The sequence below is a fragment of the Hyalella azteca genome, unplaced genomic scaffold (genome assembly GCF_000764305.2).
Source record: "Hyalella azteca isolate HAZT.00-mixed unplaced genomic scaffold, Hazt_2.0.2 contig9858, whole genome shotgun sequence".
In the NCBI taxonomy this organism is placed as follows: domain Eukaryota; kingdom Metazoa; phylum Arthropoda; class Malacostraca; order Amphipoda; family Hyalellidae; genus Hyalella; species Hyalella azteca.
Genome location: NW_025939917.1, coordinates 244,059 through 264,546, shown reverse-complemented (window position 1 = coordinate 264,546; position 20,488 = coordinate 244,059). Strand labels below are relative to the sequence as shown.

At 36.6% G+C, this 20,488-nt stretch overlaps 2 protein-coding genes across 3 annotated transcripts; one reads left to right on the top strand and one right to left on the bottom strand.

Annotated features, from left to right (window-relative positions):
• LOC108671933 (cuticle protein AM1159-like) lies at nt 1-6,515 on the bottom strand. 2 transcript variants are annotated; one of them, XM_018159539.2, is made up of 2 exons: nt 6,438-6,472; nt 1-577 (listed from the first exon to the last, which is right to left on the bottom strand). In XM_018159539.2, the coding sequence occupies exons 1-2, from the start codon at nt 6,447-6,449 to the stop codon at nt 71-73; spliced, it is 519 nt and encodes a 172-aa protein (XP_018015028.1). In that variant the 5' UTR covers nt 6,450-6,472; the 3' UTR covers nt 1-70. The 2 variants fall into 2 exon arrangements, with proteins under 2 accessions (XP_018015028.1, XP_018015020.1); XM_018159531.2 differs by lacking the exon at nt 1-577 and adding an exon at nt 4,977-5,557 and having other exon boundaries at nt 6,438-6,515.
• Nucleotides 6,516-16,946: 10,431 nt separating this feature from the next.
• On the top strand, nt 16,947-17,733 carry LOC108671949 (cuticle protein AM1159; the record flags this gene model as incomplete). The annotated part of the gene is made up of 1 exon (XM_018159551.2): nt 16,947-17,733. A coding segment is annotated over one exon (525 nt), but the record flags the coding sequence as incomplete, so codon positions are not given.
• Between the last annotated feature and the right edge of the window lie 2,755 nt (nt 17,734-20,488).

The window sequence follows — 20,488 nt, the reverse complement described above, 5'->3', positions numbered from 1 at the left end:
AATGCTTGTAAAGTTTATTGGGATTTCATGAATAAATTATCATAAATTACGGGACAATTCCATTCGATACTTAGAATCGGGGAGCCCTGTAGGTGTTGGTCGGCTCTGGGGCGGCATATCTGCCACTTGGTGCAGATCGTGCGGCTTCCTCATCTTCACGGGCAGCCTTGGCGATCTGGTCGAGGACGAACTGGGGGATCTCGTGGGGGAAGGCAGGGGCCACGGGCAGGGCATCGGACTCGGGTTGGTATCCTCCCTCGGCGTTGGCGATGTATTTCAGAACGAAGCTCTCACCGTCGGGGTGGACGAAGCGGACGGTTCCCTGGGACTCAACGGCGCCATCGGGGCCTGAGCCGTAGCCGGACTCGGAGATCTTGGTGCCATCAGCGGTTTCGAAGTCGAGGCTGTACTGTCCAGCGGCGCTGGGGTACACGCGGTCGTCACGGAGGATGGCGACCTCTTCGTTGCTGTCGTCGGAGCGGTGGGCGGAGTAGGTGTTGGTGGGGGGAGCGGCGTATGTCCGGCGGGGGGCGTCTGGCCTGGCAGCGGCCACGGCCACGAGGGCGGCGAAGAAGGTCTGAATAAATGCAAGATTTAATAAATGCAAGATATTAACAAACTTTCACTGTAGATTTCCTCAAACTATGATATATTCTCAGTGTCCTTTATTTCCGCCGTTTTCCCTCGCCGCAGCAGTAAAACTAAAAAATGAAATCCTTTTCATTGCTACTAGCTGAAGCTAGCAATGAATGCTACTAGCTGAAAATGAAGTCTTTTTTTCATTGCTACTAGAATGTGTTTTTGAACCTAAAATAAATTGAACTCCTTACATAGTTAAATTCTGAAACTCGCATAAAATAAATCCTTATAACGCAACTTCTTTAAGTAAGCACATGTTGCAACTTCAAACTATCATTTCGATTTTGAATATAGATGATTACAAACTTTTTAACATTCTAATTCTGCGAAGAAATAATTATCGGTTTTATCAATCTCCAAGAATGTAAAATTTTCAACTCTCAAGAAGATGTTTTGTTCATTAGACAGAAAAAAGTTGGTGAATATAAGTAACGAACCAGAGAAGCCAAATTTCTTTCATGTGAGGGTGAAGCAAAATATGGTCCTAGAGCCGTTATTATTTTATTATTATTTATTGTTATTATTATATTATTATTATTATTTATTACATTCTTCGATCGATTGATTTTGCTAACAATTCATGAATGTAGTCGCTTTTATATAGTCCAGAGACTCGGATTTTTGAGAGCAAGGTCGACTCAAACCCCCTCCCATGCCTCAGGAAGACGAGTCGCAAATTCGAGTTTTTGTCATGCCTCTATCGTTGCGTCTACTTAGGTATATGTCCTTCTGATTTGATTAACACAAATTTCATTGAACTACTGCAGAGTCTGTCACGAAACTGAAATTTGTAGACGCTTATGTTGTGGGATGAGTGAATAATTTTGTTGCAGTTTTTTTGTGACAAATATGTGATTTGAAATATTATTTTTGAAAATATTATTTTCTCTTTCGTGACTATGCTGCTTCAAAAATTCACACATTAGCGTAAAAATAAACACTTATTAAATAAATTTCGTTGCATAAATGAAAATTTTGATTTTGTTTAGGTGGTAATCGATTTGTATGATAATATTACAATTGTTAACAGTAATACTCTCTAGCTATTTTGAATATCGTAGAGCTAAAGCGTAGATTTAAAAATGAATTATTGCAATCTGATTATCAATAAATTGGCTTCATTTGTAAATAATCTGAATTGCATTTGGGGGATAAATACACTAAGCATTCACATGTTGTTATGTGAACTCACATGTATGAAAATCTTTCATCATCAATTTACTAAACCTTTTTTGACTTTTGGTACGATTAAAAAAATTACTTTCTTTTGCAATGCACTGCAATGTGTTGTGAACTCTAAACAGGACAGAAATTAATAATTTATAGGTAACATTTAGGTCTTTTTTCATTATGATAAAATCATATAATAATGTCTAGAACTTTCAGCTCCCTTTTTCGCCTCCTTTCACCAAAGTAGAGATTTTCCATTTATCCTATAAATGAATGAATACGATACAATTGTGTGACATAATTAGGAATAAAAAATATTTGAAACACATGAATTTAGAAATCAATTACAAAACCAAAGCATTTAAGCAAACTACTCAAAGTTACTCATGGTAAAGAAATTATTATTCATTGATATTATTGCATCTACCAATTTTCTCGATTAAATAATTGAAATTAATAATTAAAAACAATTTTATTTATATCACAGAATTTTCACAAGGAATTAGATGAAAGTTCTATCTAACAAACGCAATATAGCTCGAAAAACGACGCTTCGAATGATCACAAAAGCTGCAGATTTTCAATTGAATAGAATTGTTAAAAAGTTGTAGTTCTAACGGATAAACCACAAAATAATTCAGTCGTCTAAACAATTGGCAGAATACTGAACAAATCTGCACAAAAAATTACTAAATTAGCAACACAATCTTGTTTCACGATGGAATGCATTTCGTTAAAGGCTAATTTTCTGGGTAACTACAAATTATACGAAAAAAAGTTTGAAAAACTAGGTAGTTGTAATTGAATGAGGGATTGGCTTTGAAAATTACTACCTCATTTTTTTTGAATAGGCAAGATTTAACTAATCAACAGACTTTTATAATCAATTGATGCTTGAAAGACAGTCACGAACATTTGGAAATCAAGCTTACTATACATAAAAGATTAAAAATATTTGAAACTTATTTAGCGCACACATCTCAAACAAAAAATCAATTGCTATCACTCAAAATCGTTCATGAAAATATTTAAAATTGCGCCAGAATATTTGATACGCCAATAAAATTTGAACATTATAGAATTTGTTTCCTTTGGATTCTTCTGATATCAAATTATTTGTCTGTAAATCTTGTGTAGATAATTATTTCAAAAGCCGTCCAATGTTTTCATCAGAAACGTCAGATTTTGCAGGAATAAAATGTTCGTTTGGTAAGTTTTCATAAAAATAAATTCGTCTGGTGAATGAATATTGGCAACCGACGTCGTTTCAATAGCATGATTTTTGCAATTGATTGATTTTAAAGTAGTTTACTTTAGTTTTTAGCTCATCTGATTTCGGATTTGAATTCAATTCAGATGTACGGAACTTCTTGACCATAAGGGAGCAATATAATAGAAATATTAAATGTATAATTGTTCTATGTATTTCTATATAATTTCAAAAGTTGAGAATATTGTAATATGAGCTGAATCTGTTGCTGCATCTGTTAAAATAAAGGAAGGGAGATAAATAAAATAAAAAATAAAGGACGGGTCAACCGGCTGTCTCCAAGGTGTAATGGTCAACCGGCTGTCTCCAAGGTGACCGGTTGACCATTACATGGCATTAGGTATGCTGGTAATGTGTTGAGAAAATTAGTTGATTTGAGCAAAATTACCGATTTTTTGGAGCGAAATTCGGTTTCTACAACAATTTCTCACTTTTAGCGAGCCTCAGAAGCTTCTTTCACTCACGAACTGATAAGTTTCACTTGACCAATTCTTGATTTCAAAGAAAAATAGCGACTCAATGCCTCGTTTGTAGACGTCAGAAATTTTCAACGACACCTTTCAATTGTTGGCTATCGAAAAACTGGAATTTTATTTGATCCTAAGCTTTCTTCTGGGTTCATCGATATTCATAGTTTCAAATTTAAATCCACACTCACTTTTTCGACTGTCAAAGGCAGTCAAAATACAAAGATTGTTCATTGTCATATTGAATGTTATAGAGGCTTGCTCATAATTGTCCGTTCTATATATTGATTTCTTATACGTGATGTGAGTGAATTTGATGTCACAGCTGCGTTTGGCGACACAGCTGCGTACAAGTTCACAGCTGCGTCGGCTTGTAGCAATGTAAGTTAACCACGCCCGCCGACGACTCAGTCACATTTAACCTTCGTCATACTTTATTTCGCAACCCGAAATAAAGAGACTTCCTGGCAGGCAAATCTGAATGCGACACAGTCGAGACGGACGATCTCCAAGCGCTGTCTATGAATCGTGATTATTCTGTACATTTTGAACAGTGTTACCTAATCATCTGATTGGAGTTGCGGTCGCAATTTATTCATTTACAACTATTCCCTAGCAATCATAACATGCAGATACATCACATTCTTGTTCCTGTTCTCATCGTAAACATCATATATTTTCCAAGTTTAAATATAATTTTCTTATTCTTTAAAGAAATGTACTGGCAAATGATTGAATCCCTAATTTTCAGTAACGATTAATTAGTCGCCCAGAGTAGAAACTTATTTAAAGGAGTCTAAAGGGATGAATCGAGTCATCCCTAGATTTCAGGATGAGGCTTATGAGCAGCGTCTGGAGGGGGTAAAGGTTCCTAGTATGACAGGATGGTTCGTGGCGACCACATAAAGACTTGCAAATACACCCAAGGGTATTACCGGAACGAAATTTTGTATACCCTGGACACTGAGGGGATCACTAGGGGATAACGGTTTATGATAAGGAAACCAAGGAGTAATACTCGTACAGTCGTACTACTCAGCGGCAGCACTTCTCGCATCGCGTGACCGATTGGTGTAACGGCCGGCCAGAAGAGATTGCCGAGATATTAACGATGAACTATTTAAAGATGAGACTTGACTCGGTAATGTACAGGGTAGAGGAGCCTCCTACCAGAACCACTGGACAGTAAGTAAAAATACTGTGCCGTTTTGGACATAGACGTGTCCATTTTTTTGACATTTTTCGGGTTAGGTATAATGCAATGAGATCCGGTGGGGCCCTATAATAAGCACTGTCATTCTTCACTCTTATAGTATTAAGAAGGACAGATTTTGGTGCTTGGTATGCTATTGAGTTGTTGAATGAATAGCAAATTAACTGAAAGCTTTCGATGGACGTGTAGGTGTAGGTGTAGCGAAATAAACTGGAGCGAAGCTTGAAGAGTTTATTTATTACAGTGTCAGGAATAAATTATCATAAGTTATCGGAAACATCATAGGTATTTTTAGAAACGAGGAGCTCTGTAGGTGTTGGTCGGCTCAGGGGCAGCGTATCTGCCACTTGACCCAGATCGTGCAGCTTCCTCATCTTCACGGGCAGCCTTGGCGATTTGGTCCAGGACGAACTGGGGGATCTCGTGGGGGAAGGCAGGGGCCACGGGCAGGGCTGAAGACTCGGGCTGGTATCCGCCCTCGGCGTTGGCGACGTAGGTGAGCTCGAAGCTCTCACCGTCGGGGTGGACGAAGCGGACGGATCCTTGGGTCTCGACGGCGCCATCGGGGCCTGAGCCGTAGCCGGACTCGGAGATCTTGGTGCCATCTCCGGTTTCGAAGTCGAGGCTGTATTGTCCGGCGGCGCTGGGGTACACGCGGTCGTCACGGAGGATGGGCACATGTTCGCGGCTGTCGGCATGGCGGGGGGCAGAGTAGGTGTTGGTGGGAGGTGCAGCGTATGTTCGGCGGGGGGCATCTGGCCTGGCAGCGGCCACGGCCACGAGGGCGGCAAATGCGACCTAGAGAAACAAATGTACTTCTTCAAACTTTTAACGGTCACATTTAAGAAAACAAAGGAATACACAAATTTTATTATAATTATGCAACTTTAACGAATGATTTTGCTTCGTCGGCATGAACGATTGAAACTTAAGTTTTCAATCTTTTTCTGAAAATCAGGATTTTAACTTTATTTCGGGTTTGAACCGATTTAATATTTAAGAATTAACTAGTGATACACATTGATTTACACCGGAAGTTTTACATGGACATACTCATAATGTAGAAATTTATTCACACATTTTCAGCCGAAGCTTCATTCCACTTGAGCCGCACTTGAGATATTCGTATTTGAGTACAAAATTATGAAAATTTAATTATTTAATCACTCGGTTTTACGTTATACGCGTCCGCAAAAAAAACAAGAATTGAGTAACACATGAGATTGAAATAATCTATTTTCCGATAGTTCACTCCTGCAGGAATTAATATCACTTGACTGCTTAAATCGCAAGTTTATAAAAAATTTAAAAGCAAAGAAAATAGCCGGAAAATTGACCCTTTCTTAAAAAGGAAAACGTTTCGGAGACCAGCTCCATCAGTGTTTTAGGATTTGAACTGATGATGGAGCTGGTCTCCGAAACGTTCTAATGCAGGAAATATCAAAATATCACGTATCTTTTCATATGCGTATACTTATCCTCAAATATACTGTTATAATTTTTGGTAACAGTTTAGTCTAGAAAAACGCCTCTCTTCGTAAGCCATTAACTGTCGCTCGTCTCTTTAACTTTAACTCTTATCACCCGTTCTCTCACTCAAATGTTTCAATCACTTAAACGGTTAAGAATTTTCCAAGCTTATACATGGATCTGAAATTGAAGAAAATTCAAGACTCACAGCTTTGATCATGATGAGGGTTGTTGTTGAATTCGTCACTGGAAGGTGTGATGTGACTCTGAGGTTCGAGTCGCGCTTTATATACTCGAAAGACTTGATGTTTCGAGAGCAAGGTCGACTAGAACTCCCATGCCTCAGGCATACGTGGCATTCGCTAAGGTTTTTTCATATCTTGTTCGTGACGTGAAATCAATTGTGTTCTTCCAAATTGCTGTACAGTCTTGACATGAAATATTTTTGACACTTCATTCGAGATGAATTACTTGGTTGCAGTCTATGCTGTGCAACAAGCGAAAGAAATGATTTGTTTTTGACTAAAATATTATGCTGTCGTTCGATATTCTGAAATCGTCTTGTTATAAAATATTCCATTAATTGCATAGTGATGAAAACGCTCGCACTAGCTCGTCTCAGAAATAAATAAATTGAAGATTTCTTTTTCGAAAATGGATTTTGAAAGTAGTTAGAGATTAAGAAATTTCTTGTCGAAATATTTAAAAATTTTTTGAGTATTTAGCATCATAAAAATGGATGGACAAGCCACACTTGTATTCCTACAAATTCAACTTTTTTATTACAAAATTCCACTGTTCTTTGGGTAAACAATTCGAATGAAGGCAGCATTAACTATCTATGGTTAGGATTCATATGTTATAAACAATAACCATCACCTAAACTTTTTTAGGCCATATTATTTGGCTGAGTATGTAATCAATGAATTTCATTACCTCATACCATCTTACTAAAGAAATTTTATAGAAAATCAATAAATTTTGAGTCGTACGGAAATGCGATCAAATCAATGTCATGTAATTCAATGAGAAAAAATTATTAGATTGCAAAATTGAATAAGGCAATTTCAAACAGTACAGCTTGCAAACCTCATTCGTATAATCGAAAAGTCGAGTTCAATTTTTGTGACATTATGCTTGATAACTGAATTGTAAAATCGTTTCATTAACGATTATTTGACAAAAAATAGTGTTCGTTCATGAATCATTGAGAGGAAACAAAAATTTTGTAAAATGACGGGATAGAAAATTATAGCTTTATAGAGAGAAATTTATAACTTTTACAAATATTCATGAATTGTAATCGCCATGGTGTCCACACAGAACTCTAATTGCTATTGTTAGTAGCGAGACAGCAGGATAAGTTTCATCAAATAATTAAAAAATCAGAAAATTCGCCACTAAATTATATAAATGACGGCAAAATTTTAGTAAGGTACTGAAAATAATAAATGTAACACACCTGGATGGAACACACAGACTGAAAATGTATACATATTAGGTCTACAAAGAAAAGCGTTAAGCCGCAAAGGCATACGTGCAAATTAGTTAGGTCACTTGCGTGTCGTCAGCGCTTGCTCGAGGCGACTGAACACCTGCAAGGAATGTCATGGCGCACTCTACGAAATGTCGACGACTCACGATCACAGTTTTTTCGTAAAAAAATTTTGTTAACTTGGGGGTTAAGGCTTGGGGTTGCTTGCCCTTCGGGGCTTTTCTTTTCAAAAAATGTCAAGAGATCGTAAGTTCATCCCCCAATCATTGATGGCGTTTCAAGCAAAATCCACCAATCATAGACAAGAAAATAGAGTGTTCACTTTTAAATTTACGTTCACTTAGAGAGCTTTGAAAGTATGGCCCCTGGTTTGTTGAAACTGCTTCTAAAATTGTTGGAGCGCATTGCATTTCTCAACGTTCTTCACACTGTTTATCAATTACAAATTGCACCTTACAATTTTTTCCTGCTTAGAATCATTCACGGTCTTGTTGAAAATTCATTCTCAAATAAATTTAATTTAAGAATTTGCAACTAATGAATCGAAGAAACTCCTGTCTCTATAAATCCATTTATCTGAGTTTGATTAGCGAACGAAATTTTCACGATTCTTCGTTGGTAATGTTTTTTCTTCCAATGGAAGTGATTGTATATCTTACAATGGTTGTATACCAATAATTAATTTTATTTTTGTCCTCGTGACAAGTATTTCAAAATTATTCGAAGTTTTCGATTTACACGTTAGAATGTAATAGAAATTTCAATTCCATCGATATCGTTAATCAACAGAAGCCATAGTTAAGTGATGGGAGTGGACATTGGATTTATCGTGGTGACCGGATATCTTCAGGTCACTTCTTATGATCAGGGGACTGTATTCTGCAGAATGGCCTTCATTTAATGGTGGTTAATTTCCAATTCTGTAAATTATTTACTGCCGATATTAATATCCTACTCCTGAAAATATAAATGGGCTTCTTCTGAATTTCCGATGATTGAAATTTGAATGGTAATTGGAAGATAGAGAGAGCGAGACAGACACGGTGTTGGATAAACAGATGTGAGAGAAAGAAAGAGAGAGAGAGCGAACATCGAGAGAGAAAAACGAGCGAGGGAAGGTGAGCGAACGTCATGCACGATAACCGCCGCAAGGTTAAAGCGGGATCAAGGTTTGACCTAGCGCTGCAAGAAGCCAGGATCGTGCCTGAATAACTCGTGTCGTTCCCAAGAAATTAAATTTCAAGTGACATTTTGTTGTGATTTCGTCTCAGGAAATAGAACTTGTTAGTGATGAATTATCTCAGTTTACGACGAGACCCATAAAATGAAAGGGAAATTTCTTTATAATGATCAAGCTAATGAAAGTTGTTTGCGACACTTAATATTCCTTGACAATTTTTCTGTTATCATTCCTTGATAATTACAACTTAAAATTAAAGCGGAAACTTTATCGTATTGGATTATTTTTACTGGAGGATTTAGTCAAACATTTGCTTAAACATTCGGAGCGGGCCACACAAAGAAGATTCTACAAATTGAAATTATTAAAATTAAATTGTTTTGTTTATATTGAAATCAAAGTTTGTGGTGGGTTGATATATTTTTAAAACCTTCTTTATCTCGCTATTTTGCGCGCAATCATACTTTTTGACGTACCAAACGATAGTCTAGAATCTTGTTTATGACATATGATAAAAAATTTAAAAGCAAAGAAAACAGCCAAAAAAATCACCATTTCTTATGCGAAAAAACGTTTCGGGGTCCAGCTGCTCCATCGTCAGTTCAAAAATCTAGAACACAAATACAAACAATTAGCGAATTAAAATTCACTCTCACATTTTTAAAATTTTTAAAATTCACTCTCACAGCGAATTAAAATTCACTCTCACAGTTTTTTTTTTTTTTTGCTTTCAAATTCTTGCTAAACTTGCGATTTAAGCAATCCAGTGATCTTAGCACCTATGTCGTATGATCTCGTATTTTTTTGATAGCAATTTTCGCTTTTTCGCCCAACAATTCTTTTTTGCCAACAATATTCTTTAGCCACTAGATTTTGATTTGAATTTGTGTAAAAAATCGTTGTTCCAGGGTAAAAACTAATGGTACCAAATATCTCAAAGCATTTTATCGACTACTAGGATTGCAATCAATAAAAGCATTATTTTTTTTATCAATGCACTTACTGTTTTTTTATCTATATGCGAATAAAGCTTCTCACTCCAAATGCTCATCTTGATCACATTGAAAAAAGAACACAACTAACGTACACAATTATTACGAACAATAATGGTAAAATTAAAATTTTTAGTCTAGAATGACAATAGCTATATTTTGCAATGCTTGATTCATCGCCACTTTTGACGTTCAGTAATGAAAGTAGAGTATTAGAATCTTGACAAAGGCTCTGAAAGTTTTTCAGGAATTAAGATGAACATTTGATCGGAGAAAAGGTCAGTCGATGTCGATCTTTCATGACGACATCAGGTCACCTTCTTGGTCTTCTTGTAATGCAGTCCTTGAATCCTGCTCGCAATAATATGATATGAAAAATTTCGAAATTTTTATTAAATTTTTTAATAAAATTCGACGAAAAGTGTTATTAAATTTTATCAATTATCTATGTTGATTGTAATGATTTCTGTTCATGTCTTGATTAACCCTTATCCCCGGCCGCCCACATGTCAAACAAATTACGTAGTGTTTGATTGTTTTTGTGTACTATTTGTCATATTAATTATTCTAAAAATGCAATTAGCTTCGATTCACATGAATTCAATTTCCCATACTTCAAAAAATAGCGCGACCTATTTTAGTGAAACTCGTACTTCAAGTAAACTTTGTACTCGATTTAAGCAATGTTTTTAAAGCTAAGTTTTTATTGTGCTTTTTCCACTTCATACTCAGAAATCAATCCCACCAATTTGTCCATTTTCGGCATTATTGAAGCTCTGCTTGTACCCCATCAAAGATATTATATTGGCTATCAATGTCAGCAAGATTCGCGCTTAATCGCTACACTTATAAATCAGTAATGTCTTAAAATCTTAGCATTCATTTTAATTCAATAGACTACCAGGATGGTAATTATTATCTGCAAAAAAAATAATCTGTGCAAAATTAATTAGACTCATATGCTTCATTAAGCGTCCATCACGCATGTGGTGCCAATCGACTTCCAGTTTAGGCCAGCAGAATATTATGAAAAAAAATATTCAAGGGACTTCTGATCAGGAAGCTGTATGACTTCTTTATAAAAGAGTTTATCAAACAGAGGACAACTTCCGATTGCAGGAAGCAGTTCACCCACTTCTCAGCGAGACTACTTGACTTCACCCACTTTTTGCACTTGACTGAAGCGACTGCAAGGCATCACGTGCAAAGTGCATCCACAGAACACACGTACACACTAGTTTCTTCGTTGGATCTCAACTTTTGTGAAGGATTTATCAATTTGAATCTTTATATTGTAATTTTGCATTCAATTTCAGATGTATTTTTTGGCAATATAAAAATTCCCGATATTCAAGTTTGGCAATATAAAAGTTCACAATATTCAATTTTTGTTGTATAAAAATTCACGTTATTAAATTTTGGCTATATAATGTTTCATGATATTCAATTTTGGCAATATAAAAATTCAGATATTCAACAGAATGGTTTGATGTGAGGTGAAAATAAAACATAAATGAGTTTTAAATTATTTTTCAGTCTTTCAAAATTTCTACATTTCCATAGACTTTATTTTCAATATAATTTTGCTAATATATTTTTAATTAATATATTAATCTAATGAGTAAAATGACTACCTAAACTAAAATAGATCTTTTTACTCTACATTTGCGTTGAAATTTATACCTCTATGCCCCCTGTTTAAATTGCATTTAGTTGACATAAATCTGTCCAACCATTGGAAGCTTGATATTTTAGAAGAGAGTTGCAGAGTATATACTTGGAATCTTTAAATGAAAAACAAATCATTCATGTTGCGTTCATTTCAACAGATACTTTGTTTTAATTCAATCTCTTCTATCATTGGATCAATCAACAACCTTCATATCTTCAGTCTTTCTTCAGAAGCTAAATTAAGTTTTCTATCCACTTATTCAAATAGATTCCTGCAGGTTGATTACTTCCTACATGGGAGACACTAAGCAATCAATTCTCGCAAAGTCTAATCGTTCGATCGGGTCGCAGTCGCTGTTTCAAGGCCGGCTTTCACGACACTGAGCGAAAGAATGTAATAAAAACTATAATGCAGATTCATAAGAAGTTTTCCCATCACTAAAAATAGTGTATGGATCTAAAGCGGCCATAGGGTGGCTGCTGATAATTTACCATGATGTGAAAAACGGGCGCTGTATTGCACCATTGACATGTGGTGTATAATGGCGTGGAAGCTGCGAAAGAACCCCTCGTGTTACTTCCTATTAAATTTGTTTCTATTGTTTTACTGTGTCTCAAGTCATTATGGCTTGCCGTGAGTTTATACATATTATCCAGCAAAAAGTATTTTATTGTGTTTCAAGCTTTGCTTTCAACTACATTCTTAGCACCCTGAATAAAATATGCTTAGGTTTAAATTTTCAGTAAAAACGACATTGGACTTTGTTTTCTTGCTAATGAGTGAAAATTCGAAAAATGTATCTTACGTAAAAGTGAAATTCTAAATGTGAACTAACTCAACAGCAGTTCTCTTGCTAAGCTACCTACCTGTATAAATTATAGTAAATAATCAATTAAATATTTTTCTATAATGATTTACTAGTTTTATTTTGCATAGATTTGCCTGTTGATACAATTTAATTTTGATTTTCAGATTCACACGTAAATTGCATTTGTTTTCAAGCGTAAAAACAAATTTAATGTTATGAACAAATACACCACCTGAACAAAACCTATTCCTTTTCTTACGCAATCATTTTCCTACGCAAGCACAAACAAACGACCATGCTAATAATCATTTACACTGGCACTGAGGCTTAAAAAATTTACCGCGCTCACTAAGTCTTTTTTTTCACCGTGAATCTGGATAAATAAACGAGGAAAGCTCGGAAACGCGACGCGCTCTATTCATCGCAGTTATGAACCGTCATCTTATTCTTGTTAGTATTAAAAATACGTGAGTTTGATCCGTCTCGACTAATATGGTTCTTGTAGGCAAGCCATGCTTTGTTTTGCTTCGATAGGTAATGTTACATAGGGTTCTTTCAAGGCATACGTTCGTTGAAAGTGAGACCTCGTCTCTGGCTCAGCCCAAGGTTTGCCATTCATTTCAAGGTGTTCACTTTCAAAGAATGCATTTAACTGTCTGCTTAAAAAGACCCGCAAATTGTTTGGTTAGGATATGTGATTATGCACCTATTGTTTCATCGAATAAACACTGGTAGATTGGATGGAAAGACTGCATGAGCAGTAAACCCTTACCATTCAAAATTCAAGGAGTTCAAGTTCTCGTTTCAACGTATAATATAGAGAAAAAAATGTTCCTTTTGGTTGCAGAAACAAAACCATAATTAAAACTAAATTTTACACAGTTTTCGAGGTGCGAACAATGATTATAAGTGTTACAATCAATTTTAAGTTCAGTTCCCTTGATCTCTTTACCCACCATATATTAATCGAAGAAATTGTCGTGTCGGACAGTACCAGACAAAAACTCTCGTCTGATAAACACATAGGAATTTTATAAGGAAATGTATCCGTATCCCCTTGCATACAATGCACAACGCTGTCACTAGCTTGTCTTATAAATCTCTGCAAATTATTTACTTCCGCCACTTGAACTTCAACCTTCGTGTACGCGGATCATATCGCGGATGTCCATGGCAACATTAAATTTGTTCTCATACTATTATCATTTCTATAATATCTTTAACATTTGAATAAATAAATTTTTAGCGTAGAGTGCAACTTTTTAGGTGAGCATCATAAAAAATAACTAATTTTTGATGCGCCAAGCAGATATTACTTCGTCACAAATATGAAAAATTGTGTTGTAAAATATATATAAAAATTAGAGCTAATTTTAACGGGTGATGCTTTCAATTTTGTAAATTGATGTAAAGCTTTTTGTCGAAAATCAATTCAGAGATTTATTGGAAATTTGTTAATAAAAATAAGTAATTACATGAAATATCGATAGCTCAAAAGATTCAATTCTAGATAGAATAATATTACTTACAAACGTTTTACACAATTTCTTTCTATAAATAATGAGGATGAAAATAAACTGTCTCTAAAATCTAAACGTTACACTTGCCTCCAAAATTTTCGCTGTGTTGTTTCTACATTTGAGACAAGTTGAAAACGTTTTATATGCGGGCAAAATCCTCAACAGCATCGAAAAAAAGTCATTTGGACCAAACATAAAAGTTGTGTCATTTACATTCAAATTCTTTCTCATACTTAAAAGTCGTTTCATATCATACAAGTAGTTTTCTGCACGTGGAAGTTGTTTCCTACACATCCGAGATAGAGAATCATCCATAATGGTACAGGAAACGCTCGTAGATAACTACACGCAGCGTTTCAGCATCCCGCACGTCTGTATCGTACATACATTTTCGCCTTAGAGTCACTGGTTGTCCTTGATGGAATCTTTCGATCTCTCGATTTCACTCGTCCGACTCTGAAAGAAGGAAGGAAGGATGTTGGTGGCACCAAGACCGATCTCGAGCAAATCCCTAAGTGAAAAGGAGCATCAATCACAGTATTTAAACACCAAACTTGTTCGCTCGAAAAGTAAACGCGTTACTCGGGCGCCAAGAGCTTTGTGTCTCATGTGCTGGACATTATTCGTGTCAAGGTGAAGACTTGGACTGAAATTTGCTTATCTCCAAATATTCAGAGAATATCGTGCCCCCCTGTGCGATCTACACATGAGTTTATTGTTCATTACTATCAAACAATATCGGAGTTTACTTTAAGGTACTTCTAAACGCTACCGTAAATGTATTTGAGTGAACGAGTTTATTCAACTTGCTGCTGAAAAACTGCATAATTTTAAAAATTTTTGAGTAATCTCTCACCGATTAAAATTTACGGACCAAAATTCGTTTAATTCACTAGAAATTCAGAAGATGACGTTCTTTATTTTTTACTCTTCATATAACGATTCGGATCCAATCTCCATCGTCAGTTTGAAAATTCTAGAATACATATACAATCAGTTGTTAGCACAGTTCAAATTAAGAAAAAACAAAAGTTAAAACCTGAATTTACAAATAGAGACAAATCCCAAAAATAGACGAATCATATATATTTACAATTCAAAATAAATAAGAGATAAAGGCTGCATCGAAAATAGGCCTCTGATTAAAACAATTCAGACGTACTAAAATTTGCAAATCGGAAGCATCGGAAGTGGCTGCAAAGATTTGAAAACACCATCGAATATCGGCTTGTTACAATACTCGGCATGAGTGCGCACAGCCGAATGAGGGAGACCTAATGATTGGCCAGTTCTACAACTCATTCCTTTATGCTCCGCCACTCTAGAAGAAAAATTGCGTGTCTTTTCTCTGACATACGCAGTTATGCGTCACGCAAAACTGTGCTCATGAACTTGAGACGATTGCGTATGGATAGGGAGAATATTTTTGTACCTTAGTAGAGAACCGATTTTAAAATTATTCAGATTAACATCTGAAAAGTTGTTCATAGACAAAAATTTAATTCACTTGAAATAGTGTCGGATGCAGTGCCAATGTGTTTATTCTACATTCCGTGCTATGCACTCCGAATTTGAAATTTTGCACAATATCTTCTTGCGAAATGGATTTCCGTCTTACCTGTTGATCACCAAAATAAAGAAATTCATATCCAAGCAATACAAAAAAGTTATTCCAGAGCGCGATAGTAGGAATTTAGTTATTTTTTTTTGCATACCTTGGCCTGGCATCCGAAACGATGTCAAAAGAATTTTTGGAATTTACCGACTGTAACGAACAAGGACTTATATCTGCATTCTCGAATTTTTGAAATGACGATGGAGATGGACTCACTATCGAAATATTTGCTATAAAAATATGGATAATTTTTGTGGAATTTTCTTCACATTTCAATTTCTTGCAAATTTGCGATCCAAGAAATCGAGTGACATTGATAATTCGTTAAAGTGCTGAGCCGCTGCCATCACTCTAATCACCTTCTATTGGGGTCACTTTTTTACACAAAGTATATATAAATGTGTAAGCATAAAAGTGGGAGTAAATCCAGGTCGCAAGAAGTCTATAAAAGGCGAGCCCTTGAAATTATTTTTTTTGGCAATATTTGCCTGTAATAATATAAATTTGCCTGCTAATTTTATGGTACGAGTGCCCCGACATTTATTTTTTTTGTAAACGCAGGATAGAAATTTTAGATGCCATGGTTATTGACAAATTTCCTAAAAGAAAAATGCAGTAAAATTTCAATATTTTTGACCCATACTTCAACCTGTCTCTTATACACATCTAGATGTGTATAAGAGACAGGTTATACTCTTTTCATCGGGATGTTGGTATGATCTTCCATATTGCCGATAAAGATTAGGAATTTTAAACTAAGCTAAAACAGTAAATTGACCGCATTGTGATCAACCATTTAAATCTTAGAAGTAAAAATAATTTGAGCACTTTATTGTCGTACAAATTTTGATGATGGTAAATGATGGTAAAATTCTACAAATAGTTTCTCATTAGCTATGAAATATTTCTTCAATAATTTTGAAATAAATTTTTCGTATATTTTCATTCATGAATTGTTCGCAAAATCAATGGATCAAAGAATGTAATCAATAACTTGGATCTCGCACCATATTTTGCTTCACCATCACATACAAGGAATTTGGCTGCCCTGGTTTGTTCACCAGCTTATTTTTATCTAATGAACAAAAAATTTTCTTGAGAGTTGAAAATGTTACCTTCTTGGAGGTTGATAAAACCAATATTTATTTCTCCGCAAAATTATTATATTAGAAACTTTGGAATCATCTACATTCAAAATCGAAATATTTTGCAAATGCGACATGTGCTTGCTCAAAGTAGTAGCGTTCTTCTTCAATGTAAGGTTATAAAGTTCAATTTAATAAGGTTCAAAAGGATATTGTAGTATACCGGTACATGAAAATTAAACTTCATTTTTTAGTTTAAGTGCCACGATGTTGAAAACGCCGAAGACAATGGACTCTGCGAATATATCAAAGTTTGAGGAAATCTACAGTGAAAATTCGTTAATCTATACCTTGCATTTATTCAGACCATCTTCGCCGCCCTCTTGGCCGTGGCCGCTGCCAGGCCAGATGCTCCCCGCCGGTCATACGCCGCTCCCCCCGCCAACACCTACTCCGCCCCCCGCTCCGACGACAGCAGCGAAGAGGTCGCCATCCTCCGTGACGACCGCGTGTACCCCAGCGCCGCCGGCGAGTACAGCCTCGACTTCGAAACTGCTGATGGCACCAAGATCTCCGAGTCCGGATACGGCTCAGGCCCCGATGGCGCCGTCGAGACCCAGGGAACCGTTAGCTTCAGCCACCCCGACGGTGAGAGCTTCGAGCTGAAATACGTCGCCAACGCCGAGGGCGGATACCAGCCCGAATCCGATGCTCTGCCCGTGGCCCCTGCCTTCCCCCACGAGATCCCCCAGTTCGTCCTCGACCAGATCGCCAAGGCTGCCCGTGAAGATGAGGAAGCCGCCCGCGCTGCTCCCCGTGGCTCCTATTCCGCCCCCGAACCCGCCAGTGCCTACAGCGCTCCCCGCCGTAGCTAATTTCTCCCCTCCGATTCCCCAACTCTAAGTCGCACTTACGTGTAAACGCCCTCCATCTTTTCTGACTTCAAATTAATGATAAACTCTCTTCGACCTTCGTCCACTGTGATATTAGAGGAGCCACGTTGAGGGAACCTTCTCATGCGTTGATTACCTAACCTCTCATCGGACGGTTCTCCAACGCAGACTCACTATTTGACCTTCCATTTCGATCTTAACTATTTATCATATTTATTTATTAAATATGTGTGTGAATTTGCAATCGTGTTTTCAATCGATCCTCATTTCAGCGACTTTCTCGTTTTAAACTTGACATTACAAAAATATCAGATGTACTATTGACAAACAGGAAAATAATATTGGATCCGCCCTGTGTTGCTCGGATACCGACTAAATGTTTTCAACCATTCAAAATAATGAATATAGTTCGAGGATCAACATTGAGTAATCAAGTATAAAAACCAACTTTAAGTTGACATGAAAGTACGCTATTTTAATTATTTGAAATTGAATTAAATTGAAATGCACGAGTGAAAACAGAACAGATGAACAGAGCAGCAAAAATCGAAATACAGTAAAGTGAAATTCTTATTCTCAGAATGGTCGAGAAAGAAATCAAACACTAAAAAGGTATAAATAGTTATGTAAATTAAATTAAATATCACCGAAGAACGGGCTAAAACACTTTCTTGACTCTGGCACAGATATTCAGGAATTATTAATTTATTCGGACATTCGTTTAATTCCTCTATTCCCAGTCCATGCAGACTCTGAATCTGTCATCAAAATATTGTTTCCAGGTTTTCGCTTACCAAATTACGACACCAGCTTAGAAAAAATCTAAATATGAAAAGCCGATGCATTGCATAAGGATAAACTACATAGGTTAATTGGACCTTTACCAGGTTTTTGAACTAATTGGTTTTCCAGGAGCTGAACCACAAAGATTGTGGCCAGTCAGTCTGCGTTTAGTCCTGGGTTGGAATGGTGTGGATGTGAAACTAATGTCTTTCGATAAGTGTATGCCAAGTTTACAACTTTTCTTATGAAGAGATAATGGTGAAATATTAAAAGTCAGCCATAGATCTTTCATAACCCCCAACATGCTCGAACTGGTGGTAAAATTAGGCAGTGAACTTTATAAGAATTATCTTTAATTTTAAACTCAAAATCGAAGTGGATTCTATCACGTGGAACAGTGTGCTGTGTGATTGGGTAAAAACATTTAGTCCATATTATCGAATTCAATTCTCTGTAATCAAGTTAGCTTTGAAGAAGTTTCTACAGATTTTATTCAAGGTTTAACTTCTGCTTGAATTTGCTGCAGTTAATCGGAACTGCAATCAGCAATGCTATCTTATTACTGCAGAATAGCGTTCATCTGACATTCGATTGCCAGATATTTCGTTGTCGAGCTGGACAGCTAGGTGGACCCGGCACCCGCAGTATTCCTAGATCGAAATGTTTGAGCATTTTTTGCCAGTACACATGTTTTGCTCAGAAGACATTGATTGTCACGACTTGGCAAAACAGGCGCGCCGCTGTTGGCCCACGCACAAAATTATTTCTTTGAATATCCTTGGAGCTAACGCGCATAATTTCAGAAGTCCATAGCAACTGCCCAACCAGTTTCGTCTCCGTGGGTGTGCAATATGTCCTATTTGGCTATTTCCACACTTAATTAACACGACTCTTCAACTTCATGCAGCCAACAAGGTCCGGTTAGGTTTGTTTGGGGGGAAAGTCGGGGCTAGGGTGGAGGCAGAGGCTCCATGGTGGCGTCGAAGATGAATGTATTCTATACTAACTTGAGGATTGGCTGTGGACTAACGGCGGCACGGCGCTGTGACTAAAAGCAACTAACTACTCGCACATAGACGACAAGTCCTTTAGCGTGGGCGATAGGAATAACATTCAGTGAGAAGATGGGAATTGCTGGCCACTGAAACTCTCCTCGGGAAAACTACTTCGAGGACTTCGGTAGCTACGCTCTTTTAATGGTGATTCATCAGCATAATGATAAGCTGCCGGCTGATCAGTGATACTCGTTGATAAATTTATCCACGAGTATCACTGATCGCCAGTCGAAGGCTGTTAAAATTGGAGAGTATTAAATTATTTGCTACAAGGTTGTAAGTGAAAACACGTGTCCTTAAGTTGTCTTTAGTTAAATGCGCTCTAAATCGCACTCCAGTGTGAGTGAATTCATATTTATCATTTGTCTTTCCAAATGTTAATGGGTTAAGTAAGTTTTAACCTAACATTGGTTGTCAAGGGCTGTCAAGATCTGAAACTTACCCTGCATTAAGAAGAATATTTCTATCCTTGAGGGCAACGTACGAGCCCTGGTTGAAAGTACTCAAATTTTAAACCAAAAGCTCCACAACGCTAATTTGAACCTATAGCCTTAAGATATCATATGCAGTTAATATAATTCCAATCGCACTGCTCAGGAACAATCGGTCACCTCTAATCTCGTTTCCCATTCCTCAGAAGAGTTTTATTTTCAGTGATGAATTTTAAGTCCTGAGTCCTGACTGGCAATTTTGGTGATAACCTCTACAAAAAAAAAAAAAATGATCTTACAGCTTGGGTCTCCAATAATTTCTTTCTATTCCTTCTAAATATGTACGCATTCTTTAGGGTGTTTATCAAGGATCAGCTAAAAAATGTCGCGATGCCTAAGTGCAATTAAGGCTGTAGATTACGTGATTTTGAATGCCCGAAATCAGCCTACCTAGCCATTCATTGGCCCATGCTAGTCAAGTGTGTAGCAGTTGATAATGTTACTTGTAAAACATACCCTTCTAATAGTAGTGAAATATTGTTGATAAATCGTTAAACGATCCTTTAAGCTCGATCGAATATTTTGTGATGCATTTAAATGTGGTGAGTAACCGAGTTGATAAAATTTATTTTTGGTTCTGTATGTGGATAGTTAAGCCTTGAAAACGTTGTTGGATCATTCAGTCCAAAACGTAATACATAAGATTCGTTCTGTGAAAGTAAATTTTTAA